At 46.2% G+C, this 13,518-nt stretch overlaps 1 protein-coding gene across 1 annotated transcript; it reads right to left on the reverse strand.

The window, feature by feature from the left end:
- Window positions 1-1,440: 1,440 nt before the first annotated feature.
- On the reverse strand, window positions 1,441-12,087 carry LOC308704933 (leukocyte elastase inhibitor-like; the record flags this gene model as incomplete). The annotated part of the gene is made up of 6 exons (XM_081389631.1): window positions 1,441-1,848; window positions 3,826-3,993; window positions 4,075-4,217; window positions 4,542-4,659; window positions 4,746-4,925; window positions 11,920-12,087. 6 exons carry the CDS (start codon window positions 12,085-12,087, stop codon window positions 1,441-1,443), a joined length of 1,185 nt encoding a protein of 394 aa, XP_081245757.1.
- Window positions 12,088-13,518: the final 1,431 nt, after the last annotated feature.

Raw genomic sequence — 13,518 nt, forward strand, 5'->3', positions numbered from 1 at the left:
GTTAGTGTGAAATATACGCCATTATTAGAAAACCTCTTTTTATCACTTCCACAGTGCCCAGCAATCCCCTCCATGTGATGGAGTGGAGCAGCATGTGACACAACCTGATGTCAGAGCTCACAAAAATAACCCTTCATGACTTCCATTATAACGGACCAAAGTTCAAACATTAAGCATTAGGCATCTTATACTCACGAGGTCATACACATTAACCAATTAGTCAACGGTCATAGGTCATTTCCACCCCCGGAGGATACAAGGTCAAAGGCGACACTGTCATGTGAGGTCAAGGTCAGTGCAAGGGCAGGGGGAGGGTCAAGGTCAAGAGGGCAATCAATTACACAGTCATCAATCATTTTATTGACACATGCTGGGTCTTAACACTGCTGGAGGCCATGATGGACAGAGGCCACTGGGCAAATTTGGCCAGGTTGCTGGGGTTACACCATTACTCGTTTCGAAAGACATCCTGGGATTCTTTGTGACCACAGAGAGTCAGGGCCTCAGTTTAACGTCTCATCCGAAGGACGGTGCTCTTTGACAGTATAGTGTCCCCATCACTTTACTGGGGCGTTAGGACCCACACAGACCACAGGGTGAGCGCCCCCTGATGGCCTCACTAACACCTCTTCCAGCAGCAACCTGAGCCCTTTTCACACAGAGATTCTGGAAAATACACGGATAAAGTAAAGTGACACGGGATTTGACCCGGGTTCGTTTGATTTTGGTTCATTCACACTGCCAGTGATTTTCCGGAATCAGAGAGTGTGTTCACACACAACCCGTAAAAATCCCATAAAGACACGTGACAGACGTGACATGTAATGTCTCAGCAGCGTCTTAAGTTTGCTTATGAGCTGCGATTTCTCTCTTGAGAAACCACACTTGTGCATTTTTTGCTCTGATTCGATCATAAACTTGCACATTACGTACCGTTTCACAGCTGGCGAACGATCGCGGCTTCAGTGTCATCACTACGACACGGCATTATTACGGCTTTTGTTCACACAGCGCGCGTTCCGGGACTGAACACGGCAATGTTACTAGGCCCCCAACCCGGCATCGATGCCGGGATCAATCCCGGGTCGTGTTTGCGTTCACACAGAAGGCACTCTGGCAATTTGCCGGCAATTTCCCGGGTTCCCGGGTAGTAGCATAAGTATTAATGTTGTACTACTCATTAGTCCTTCATTACTTCCTGCATAGTTACTTATTAATGACGGACCATTTTTATTATTATTCTAAAGTGATACCCAGAATAATCAAATATATATATATATATATTTTTACATTATTTGTATTTTGTGCAGAACTTTATCAAGATTCTTAAATGACTCTGTAAGTAAATGCATACAGACAATTTCACTCAATTATTTACTAATGATTTTATTTATCAGAGGAACAGAGTAATCTTGAATTATCACTTCATCATCACTATCTTCAAGGAGAACAGAGGCGTCCATGGAACAGAATGACATTGGAGGGATTATGCCGGATGAAGTAAAGGAACGGGTGGTCTGCAGTGAAGATTTTTGGGGGAGAGGATGGCCTTACAGATGTAGTACCAATGACGACGGCGGTGGCTGCAGCCGCTTCGGTTCCTTCCTCATTGACTTCAACAAAGGCTTTATGGATCACCTTCGACACCGCTAGGTCGTTGTTGGAGGACATGCCTGAAAGATTCCCCTTGTTAAAAACATCCTCCATTCCCATGCTGATCAGAAAGCGTTCCATGTCGTAGGTTTCCAGCACCTTAAATTTGGGCAGAGACACTTGAACTTGCTCTGGGATCATCTTGCTGGGTTTGGTCCACTCCATGAGCTTCTCGTAGGTCAGTGCCTTTTCAAGCTGGATAATAAAGTGAGACATGTTAATGTCTGTCTATCTGCATAAACTGGGGTCTGTTTGTACAGCATCAATGATGTGACGATTATTTTATTGTACATGAATCGGCAATGCAAGTCTTGGAGTCAGTAATTGAATACACCTCTTCAATGGCTTAGATTAGTGGTTCTCAACGGGGGCGTTCAGAGAACAACGGGGGGTGTTGGAACAATATTTTTGAAAGGGGGGCGTTCAGGTGTTCATGAGTTTACACCAAAGATCCAAGCAAGACAAGATTAAACATGTTATTACCTGCAAAATAATTGCCTACAACATTCTAAAATCTGCCAGTTTAATGCGACATGTAAGCTATGCGACTCGATTATTTTTCCAGTCATAGACAGCGCTCAAGCACTGACTAGAATCCAGCGCTGACTAGAATCACGCAGCGGAGGAATGGAAAGTTGACAAGCCATTAAAAAAGTATTGACTTAAAAACCACTTATATATTTTAAAATATTTTCAATAAATCATGTTCCCATTCACTCCAGTGACGAATTTTAAAATGAAACTAAATTCTATTTATAAGGTAAAACTTTTACATTTTTAGGCATTAACTAATGCCAGTGCCTAATGCCAAAATGTTTTCTTTGTTTCACCAAGTAATTTACTGGTTGGGCATATATATTCTGTAATCACATTTTTGTAATGTATTAATTCCGCCGTCATATCTGAGCACAAAACGCTGCTTGGATAGTTTCAAGATAGGTCAAAATAATTATACAATAATAATTTAATTGTTCATATATGTTTATTCTTGTTAGAAGGTTTTTTTTTTATTTTTTTTTTACTAATTATGAACACAAATTAATCTTGACAAACCAAATTAATTGTAATTGTATTAATTATACCATTAATGAAAACAAGCAGATACCAAGGCATTTTAGGCCTACAATTCTAACATAATGAAACATTTTTCATGAAAAATCATGATTGTATTTTTTTTTTTTCGAAAGTAAGGTTAATGTAAGCAGCTCCTTGAAATACTCTAATAAAACCTAAGAGCAAACATTAGCACACACTGCCAACACACATTTATGTTCAAATGCCATGTAAAAGTGAATTTTGCATAATAAGTGCCCTTTAAATATCAGTTGTCACTCTATAATGTATTAGTAAGATGCTATACAGTGATGATTGAGATGAACAAATAAATGCTCACCAAAAGCCAGATGGATCATATTTTATACTTGCATGATTTTTCTGGAAAAAATTATATTTCTGGATAATCAAGTAAACCCCAGTAGGTGTTAATCAAAATAATATAAAAGTAATTCTTACACTTATTTTATATTAATCAGTAAATATTTCACAGATAAACCCTTGCTAACCCTAACCCGGCCTAGACTATCAATAAGATTACAGAAGGCATGTAGTAGATTGTGTGCAACATGTTTGCCGTTTGATCATGTTGATCATTTAGAGTTCTAAGAAATTTGCTGCTGTCACACCTGTCAGCTGAAGTGCCGATGATAGCCATTAGAGGGCACTCTTACTGTCTACTTGATCATATCATGAACTACATTTCCCATAACCCCTTGCCTGGACTAATCGTGTTCTGATTACTGTGTGTTATTATCTCATTTACTCTTGCCTATATAAGCCCATTCATACTTTGAGAAGTCTTGTTTGTGTCACACTGCATTTCTGAGTGCTTTTCTGTGTATTATTTTTGTATTGTCTGCCTGGTTTTTTGGATTTTCCTTTTTGCCTGTGCTTTCTTCCCTGTTGATATCTGGATTGTTTGCCTTGTGGTTTTGATCTTTTGCCTGTCTTTTGGATTACTATTCTGGATTGCCCTAATAAACATCTACATTTGGATCCTTAACCTGTGTGTGTCTGTCTCTGAGTAGTTTGTGACAAGAGCACACTTATAGGGTTAAACAACAATTGAAAATAATGAAACAAAGCACCATACTAGCAGAATCTGTGCTGTCTCACCTTCTGAAGGCCAGTGGTGTCGTCTTCCATCTTGTTAGGAAGGATGATCAACATACTGAGATTCTTCCCGACATACGGCAGCTCCAGAATCTGACTGTTGATCTCTGGGATAAAGGCCAGAGGAAAGTGCGCCATTTGATGCATCATCTCCACTGGTTTAGTTTGAATCTGCCAAAAATAAGTGGAAACACTTTATAACTGCTCTTTTTAAGACTGTTAAAATGATTTAAAAAGAGCATTAAATCTCACCTTGCTCAGCTTAAACTGCCCATCTCTGGTGGATTCCTTTGGGAATTTCTTCTCCCAGTTTCCCTTGAAGTAGATGGCGTTCACCAAAACCAGTTTCGTCATCCTATCGATGACTCCCGGTGGCAGTAAGTCCTTGATCTTCTCTAAAATACATTATAATACAAAATAAATTGTTATTTAAGTAAAAAAAAGCAGTATAAAAGTATCTGTCTCAAAGTTCTTATGGAATTAAATTCTTATGAACTTAATTATGAACTTAATGGCCAAATAATGGTGCATTAAAGTCAAACCTTTAACCTCCAGCGAACTTTATAGCTCAATTCAAGAACCCACAAAGCTAAAATAATCTTAATTTCTTAATTTAATGTCGTAATTTTTTTTTTTTTTTTTTTTTTTTTGCTGAACTTCAAAAGCAGCAAAAACACATCAAAGAATTATTTGTGGAGAAAGTTTATGCTGGATTTCACCTTGTGTTTTTTTCTCCACCCATTGGTTGATGTTGACACGAGCAGCCTCTGATTTGGTCTTGAAGTCCACCTTCTCCAGTCCGGCTTCATAGTATCTTTTTGCGTCATTGAGGAATTTCTGTAACATAGCAAACCGATTGAGGTTGAAGTTATATTAGAATTGAGAACATTTTCAGAACCTCCAGTGAATAAACCGAGTCTTACCTCAACAAACTGATAGGATTGCTCTCCGTAGAGGCGGTTAGCAAGACTCAACGCATACGGGACTCCTGGTTTGTTCAGATCACTCATGAACTTTTTGAAGCTGGAATGAATTTGGTCCACTGAATCATGATGTCCTGGAGTCGCGGCGTCGGGTTTGAGATGGTTTTTAAAGCCCAAGACCTGCACAGCATTATTGTGGGTAGAATTAATAAAGATAACCTCACTATTCTGATATGTTCAACATATAGTGCCCTATCATACACCTGGCGCAATGCGGCACCAGGCAAGACGCAATTGTTCCCTTACGAGAACGTTCTCTTGTACTGCGTTGCAAACGCTGTGGGAAAACTCCTTTTCTCGAGAATATTGAAGCCTTTATTTTAAAACGCATTGCTGCAGCATAAGCGAGAGCATCAGGCTCGCGCGAGCTAGCTGATAGGCTATGCTGCATGCAACTGCACGAACCAATGGCGAGAGAGCAGAGGCGCACGAACCAATCAGAGAGCTTGGCGCCCTGCCATACTCGAGCGCGCCAAATAGGGCGTGGCAGAAGAGTATAAATACAGAGAAATCTCGCCATAAAACAGATCTAATCTCCTTCAGCTTCGAGACTCACCTCTTCGCTGAAATCTCCAGAGAGAAGCCGCTCGTCGTTGAGAAGCCCTTCAGCGGAACAGCTTCAGGTTTTGGCAGATCATCCTCGCAGATCGCCGGCTGAGCGTTTCCCTTTTTGCGGCCTTTTATCTAAAAGAGCATACCGCTGTTTTCACAGCGCGCGAACAGCGTTGTTTCAAATGTCTGTTTGCGAGTCCTGCGGGGTTTCCCTGCATGTGTCTGACAGACACACACTGTGCGCGGTCTGTCTCGGTCCTGAGCACACCGAGGCAGCGCTCACTAAAGGCGGCTGTCCACACTGCGACAGCATGACCATGGCGGTTCTCCGGTCACGTCTCGCCCTCGCTACTTCAGAGGGCGAACCCGCTTCACTTCCGTCTTCGGCGCCCCTCGAGCCCCGTAGGAAGAAGCGACGAGATCAGAGGATCCCCGAAAGCGGTGAGGTTGAAGAGCTCACGCCGGGTCTCTCCCCGCGTGCTTCACCCGCCTCCCAATCCCCGGTTCTGTTCGCGAGAAGCGACCAACGCCCCTCTCTCCAAGCGGCGGGACTCGTTTCTTTTGGCGGATCGGCGGATGAGGATGACGCTGTTTCTGTGGCGGCATCCGAGAGCGAGGAATGGTCGGGCTCTGTGGACCCCGCCCCCTCTGAGCGATCGTCCTGACACACGTGCGAACATCGACGCCGAACTTTTCCGTGTCATGTCTCGCGCTGTCGACGAACTAGGACTCAACTGGCTTTCCCCAGCTGAACCTGCAAGAGGCCGCCTCGACGAGTGGTACCTGCCGGGCCGCCAACAGGCCCCCCGTCAGCGCGCCGCTCCTTTTCTGCCGGAGGTCCACGAGGAGCTCACTAAAAGCTGGCGCGCGCCCTTTTCAGCGCGAACGCGCGCTTCCGCTTCTCACACGCTCTCCTCTGTCGACGGCGCTGAAGAGAAGGGCTACGTGTCTCTTCCCCCCATCGAAGAAGCGGTCGCCGTCCATTTATGTCCTCCCACTGCAGGCAGTTGGAGGTCTAAGATGACGCTGCCGTCTAAGCCCTGCAGGGCCACTTCAGCTTTGGCCGCCCGTGCCTACGCCACCGCTGGCCAAGCTGCCTCGGGGATTCACGCCATGGCCACACTTCAGGCGTTCCAGGCCAAACTCCTCCGTTCCATGGATGAGTCAGGCCCTTTCCCGGACACCCTGAAAGACCTCCGTAGCGCTTCAGACTTGGCACTTCGGGCCACGAAGACCACCGCTCAAGCTCTCGGCCGCAGCATGGCCAGTTTGATTGTGCTTGAGCGCCACCTGTGGCTTAACTTGACGGAGATCAAGGACGCAGATAGAACCGCCTTCTTAGACTCTCCGATCTCCACATCTGGTCTCTTCGGCCCATCTGTCAACGGCTTCGCGGAGCGCTTCACCGAAGCACAGAAGGCTTCTAGTGCTATGAAGCACTTTCTCCCCAAACGCTCCAGCTCGGCTTCACGGCGTCCCAAGAGCGCGCCGCGGCCAGAGAAGTCAGTTCCTCAGGTTCATCAGCCCCGCCCAGCGGCTGAGACCGGTCAGCGCTTAAAGCCAGCGAAACGTTACCCTTTCCCTAAGCGCCAGGGACCCAGACCGAAGCTCACGCTCGACCTCGAGCCGAAGAAGCCGTCCTAACCGGCAGAAAGAGGGGTTCATGTCCCGCCGCGGCCGGACCAGCCCCGAAGATCGCTCGAACACTGCTCACAGCCCCCTCTTCAGTTCAGGCGGCTGGAGTAGTTTTAAATGCAGAAATAGGGCCTGCTATCTGTCATGCACCTCTGCACACAAACGCTGTTTTAACAGCGACCCACAAAAAGCACAAATCGAGCAAAATTTCACTTTCATGTCTAGTCGAGCCCCCGTCTCCGGGCGCTCAGTCTTCAGATATGATCATACCTCTGGTTCATCGGGCTCTGGCATGGCAGGCCATACCCGGAGTCTCAGAGTGGGTAATGAACATCATAAAGCGCGGTTACTCGCTTCAGTTCTCCCGCAGACCACCACGCTTTCGAGCGGTTATTCAAACTTCAGTAAGGAGCACACTAGTTCATGTCCTCCGCACCGAAGTACAGGGTCTGCTGGCAAAGGGGGCTATAGAGAGAGTTCCCGCTGCACTAAGCGAGTCAGGGTTTTACAGCCGTTACTTCCTCGTTCCGAAGAAGGACGGCGGCTTAAGACCCATTTTAGATCTCAGGCATCTGAACAAAGCCCTCATGACACGGCCGTTCAGAATGCTTACAACCAAACACATCCTGGCGCAAATTCGCCCAGGCGATTGGTTCTTTTCAGTGGATCTAAAAGACGCGTACTTTCACATCCAAGTGAACCCCCACCACAGGCCATTCTTGAGATTCGCCTTCGAGGGGCAGACATACCAGTACACAGTTCTACCTTTTGGACTGGCACTGGCACCTCGTACGTTCACGAAATGCATGGATGCAGCTCTCTCCCCCCTGAGACAGCGGGGAATGCGCATCCTGAACTACCTCGACGACTGGCTCATTTTGACTCAGTCAGAGGCGGGGTCCAATACTCACAAAGCCTGGCTTCTCAGTCATTTAGAATGCCTGGGGCTCAGGGTGAACTTCTCCAAGAGTATTCTGTCCCCCAGTCAGCGTATCACGTTCCTGGGAACAGTTCTAGACTCCGTACTTATGAGAGCGTGGCCCACTTCTACCCGCGCTCTCTCAATCCAACAGCTCGCCGCGTCGTTCACGAAGGGCACTCATGTACCCCTTCGAACGTATCAGAGGATTTTGGGCCTTATGGCTTCGGCAGCTTCAGTACTCCAACTAGGTCTACTGCGCATGCGTCCTCTTCAGCTGTGGCTAGCACCTCGGGTACCCCCTCACGCTTGGCGTACAGGTATCCTGAACATCAGGGTGGACCAGCATTGCATTCTAGCACTGGCCCCTTGGATGAACGCCAGCTGGTATCAGCAGGGCGTGAGCATGGGAGTGGTCTCAGAAAGGAGGGTCATTTCGACAGATGCCTCCAACTCAGGTTGGGGAGCCCTGTACGAGGGCAGGCCTGCCTCCGGCCTCTGGTCGAGCTCGGAGAAACGCCTACACATAAACTGCCTCGAGATGAGAGCAGTTTTTCTGGCCCTAAAAACCTTCCTTCCACACCTGGCAGGACACCATGTCTTGGTCCGGACGGACAACATGTCAGTGGTGTCCTACATAAATCGCCAGGGCGGTCTCAGATCCCGCAATCTGCTCGCCATAGCTACCCAGCTGCTACTTTGGGCTCAAACCAATCTGCGCTCGCTCAGAGCAGCTCACGTGCCGGGCACGTTGAATACAGGAGCAGACATGCTCTCTCGGGGCAACGTTCCCCCAGAGGAATGGTCTCTCCACCCCCAGACAGTTCTCCTATTATGGGAAATCTTCGGACAGGCAGAGGTAGACCTCTTCGCCTCAGAAGACAACTGTCACTGCCCAATCTTCTTTTCGAAGAAAAAGGACGCGCTGGCCCACGACTGGCCCAATCGTCCCCTTTACGCGGTCTCGATGCTGCCTCAGGTCATCGAACGGATCAGGAACACGGGGTGTGCGATCCTCTTGATAGCTCCTCTCTGGCGGTCCCAATATTGGTTCCCAGAGCTGATGCAGCTGTCAGTTTCAGACCCTTGGCCAATTCCTCTGAGGAGCGACTTATTGGCTCAAGCGAACAGAAGGATATGGCACCCCCGTCCCGACTTGTGGGCCCTTCATGCCTGGCCGCTCAACGGCTACCCCAGGACCTCCCAGAGGGCGTCCTGAATACTATTCTGGAGGCTAGAGCTCCGTCTACTAGACGTCTCTACCACCTTAAATGGTCAGTGTTTTCCAGCTGGTGTCAGGCTCGAAACCTCGACCCTCACTCTTGTGAAGTACCGTTGGTTCTTTCCTTTCTCCAGGAGCTGTTGGACGCGGGACGTTCCCCGTCCACACTCAAAGTTTACGTGGCAGCCATCGCGGCTTTTCACGTTTTGGTGGCTGGCTCTTCTCTGGGAAAATGCGACCTTATTGTTCGCTTCCTTAAAGGAGCCAGGAGGCTCAACCCGCCTCGGCCTCCCTCAGTGCCGGCCTGGGATCTTTCTCTGGTTCTACGGGCCCTCAAGGGACCCCCCTTTGAACCCTTGGGGTCCACGGACCTAAAGTCCCTTTCCCTGAAAACTGCTCTGTTACTGGCACTGGCGTCAGTCAAAAGAGTAGGGGACTTACATGCGCTTTCCATAAGCGCTTCCTGTCTTGAGTTTGGCCCCAACGACTCTAAAGTCCTTTTGAAGCCAAAACACGGTTACGTGCCTAAGGTGCTCTCTACTCCGTTCAGGGCGCAGGTAATTTCGCTGTCGGCCCTCCCAGTTTCGGGAGAAGACAGTGATGCTCATACGCTCTGCCCTGTTAGAGCGTTGAGATTATACTTGGAGCGTTCGGCCTCGTTTAGGCAGTCCGAACAGCTCTTTGTCTGTTTCGGGGGCCGAACCAAAGGGTTGCCGGTCACGAAACTCACGCTATCCAGATGGATAGTTGATGCTATTGCTTTAGCATACACCTCACTGGGCCTTCCTTGCCCCATGGGTGTCAGAGCTCACTCCACGAGAGGCATCGCCTCCTCGTGGGCTTGGACTAGTGGTGTCTCTATTGAAGACATTTGTGCGGCGGCAGGCTGGTCAGCTCCGTCCACATTTGCGAGATTTTATAACTTAGAGGTCCCTGCTTTACAAGCACGGGTTCTCTCAATCTAACCTCGGCTCTCCGATCCGGGTTAAATTTCTAAGTTGTATGGGAACTTTACATGGGCTGGCCCCTTTCGCCCTAGCCTATGTACACACCAAGTATCTTTAGACCCGATGTTCTGGTCTGTGGTATTCTGGCTACTTTCTATCCCGGAAATTCCTGGATTAGAGTAGCCACGAGACTTAGCACGGCGTTTTAAAAAGTGTTCCCACAGCGTTTGCAACGCAGTACGAGAGAACGTTCTCGTAAGGGAACGTACTTGGTTACTTACGTAACCTCGGTTCCCTTAGAGATAAGGGAACGAGTACTGCGTTGCCCTGCCGTGCTATCCTCGAACATCAGGTATTTTCGTTCAGTCGATTAGACCTGTTTTATGGCGAGATTTCTCTGTATTTATACTCTTCTGCCACGCCCTATTTGGCGCGCTCGAGTATGGCAGGGCGCCAAGCTCTCTGATTGGTTCATTTTTCCCGTCTTTAAACTATAATAGTGGATTCGGACATGCACGCTCTAAGTGTACTTGCGCTGTGTGCTTTAGACCATGTGTTTAGAACGTGAAAATAGGGCCAATAAACTCTAAAAAATGCTCGGTTGCTTCAGCCCATGTTTGGGTCAAATATGAACAAACCCAACCGTTGGTTTAATTTTTAATTCAGTGTTTAACCCAACAGTTAGGTTTGTCCATATATGCCAATTTTTCTATATTTGTAGGATTTTCTTGTTCTGTCTTGTGTATAGAGATTAACAGTGCACTGTTAACCCAGCTCATAGACTCATGGATCCGTCGGTCCTCCTCATATGGTGTTGTTGTTGCAGAGGTCGGTGGGACTGTTGCGTCTCAAAGCCGGCGGAAGGAGGAGGACGACGACTCTAAGAAGAAGGATGAGATGGATGATGACATCATGTTCACGTCTCTGGGTCAGGATGAGAAGGCCAAGCCGTCCGTGGCGCCGCACTGGGTCACGCGAGTGTTTGCTGCCGACTGCCTGTGCCGGATCATCCATCTGTGTGAGAATGCAGACAAGGCCCACTTCGACCTGGCAGCTGCACGGGTCGCCAAGACCAAAAACCCTGAAGGTACTGTAAACATCTTAAGGTCTCGATATACTCACGGCAAAGTTCTTCTTCGTTCTTTCCTTATGGGTAAAACTAAATTTTGAAATACCTTTGCCTAATAAACTGTTACTGATCATCATGACTTCGCCCACAATTCTGTTAGCGAACACCATGACTCCGCCCACAATTCTGTTAACGAACACCATGACTCCGCCCACATTTCTGTTAGCGAACATCCTGACTCCGCCCACTATTCTGTTAGCGAACATCCTGACTCTGCCCACATTTCTGTTAGCAAACATCATGACTCCACCCACTATTCTGTTAGCGAACATCCTGACTCCATCCACAATTCTGTTAGCGAACATCCTGACTCCATCCACAATTCTGTTAGCGAACATCATGACTCCGCTCACATTTCTGTTAGCGAACATCCTGACTCTGCCCACAATTCTGTTAGCGAACATCCTGACTCTGCCCACATTTCTGTTAGCAAACATCATGACTCCGCCCACTATTCTGTTAGCGAACATCCTGACTCCATCCACAATTCTGTTAGCGAACATCATGACTCCGCTCACATTTCTGTTAGATACATATATGGCCAAATATGGGCTGAAACAACACAGAATTTTTAGAGTTAGTATTAAAATACAATATATATAGTTTAAAATACTGCACATGATGATGCACGAAACACACACATATAGCCTATATACAGTTAGTATTCTGAACTACTGACCATTAAACATACTACAGAAGTGTGAGATCACCTTAATCATCTGAGCCGCTGTGTTTCCTCTTGCACCGAGCAACACCATGGCCAGAGCCGAGGAGATGCTGAGAGGAGAGTAGAACACATTTTCTGATGCGTTTCCTCCGCTGATCTTCTTGAACAGGTTGAGGGAGAACTGTGTGTTTGCTGCAGTCAAAGACTCCATTTTCACAAGCTAGAAAGAAATATCAGTAGTTTTATCAACAGCAGATTTGAAGGTCTTCTTCATCATGACACACAATCTGTTTTAATCTAATGTTATTACTGTGTGAGTTACCATTTAAATTGCATACATAAAAGTACCTCTAAAAGCATTACCTAGAGTAGTTGTCAGAAATGATGAAGTTTCCCAGCGTGTCTGAGGAGAGTGAATCTCTGGTTGTGGGTATCGTTCTAATAAATGATGCCTCACCCTAAAACGGTCAGCCTTGAAGCCCAATCAAGTAACATTACCTGTAATTATTAAACTTATGTATATCCACCTCAGCATAATACTTAAATTGCAAGATTCATTCTTCATTTGTTTATCATAAGTAAAAAATTTAAATGGCTCAAGAAACTAACCTGACCTCAATAAATATAAATGATAATTGTATTAATCATCATTCTTAATCATTATGTGTGTACAACCCAATATTGTATTAGCTGTTGACGGTTGGAAGTAGGTGTCACTGTGATACTTTTACAAAACAATAAAAACATAATTAAAAAACTGATCCTCATCACCACACACCCACACAAGTACAAATGCTTGTCTAAACAACTTTTCAGTTATAATTATTAGCACTTCATTTAGTGCTTGTGATCTGTAGCCTTTAGGCGTTTATGTCAGTTGGTTATGTAAAACAAGGTCATGTGTTGTGAATATTACTACCATGAAATGCCTTTTGATATGTGATATAATTATATAACATAAATATAACCTAAGTATAATAATTAATGTGATTGTGTATTTATTAGGCTATATAATCTATGTATTATATTGGATGGATGGATGGATGGATGGATGGAGATAGATAGATGACAGATGAATAACATTGTGATCCGAGCGTCCCAGAGGCGGATTTAACCTCGGCACATATGCATGCACCTTCCATGTTACCAAAACATTTATCCAGAGACTTAACCAGTCTTGTCGGACAGGTTACATAATGCTCAAGATTTAGCAACAACGTAGATACATCGCATTTATTGAAATCTCCAAGCAAAAAGGCTGGGTCATCGGCAGAATTGCACAGCACTCTGTTGTAACTAGCAGCTACATAACGAAGTAAATGAGGGAACTAAACAGGAACAGCTACAAAAAGATAGACTAATCAGTAACCATAGAAACTAACGAGAACTACAGACGTGACAGGAACAACGAAGGGGCGTTGTTTTGGGTGCCTGAAAATGCGAAATTTTTAAAATGGGTTTCAAAGTGCGAGAATCTCTGAAGACGAGGGCGCTTCACGCACATGCGTATTACGTGTTCAATCTATAGTATTTCATTACCATCTAATGCAATAGCACCTCAATGCAGTACACGAGATCCGGGGGGCGGAGTTGGATCCAGATATAAGGGGTGGAGATTGGTAGGTTTAGGGGTTGGGTTAGG

This window comes from Scardinius erythrophthalmus (assembly GCF_964197995.2).
Source record: "Scardinius erythrophthalmus genome assembly, chromosome: 16".
NCBI classification, from domain to species: domain Eukaryota; kingdom Metazoa; phylum Chordata; class Actinopteri; order Cypriniformes; family Leuciscidae; genus Scardinius; species Scardinius erythrophthalmus.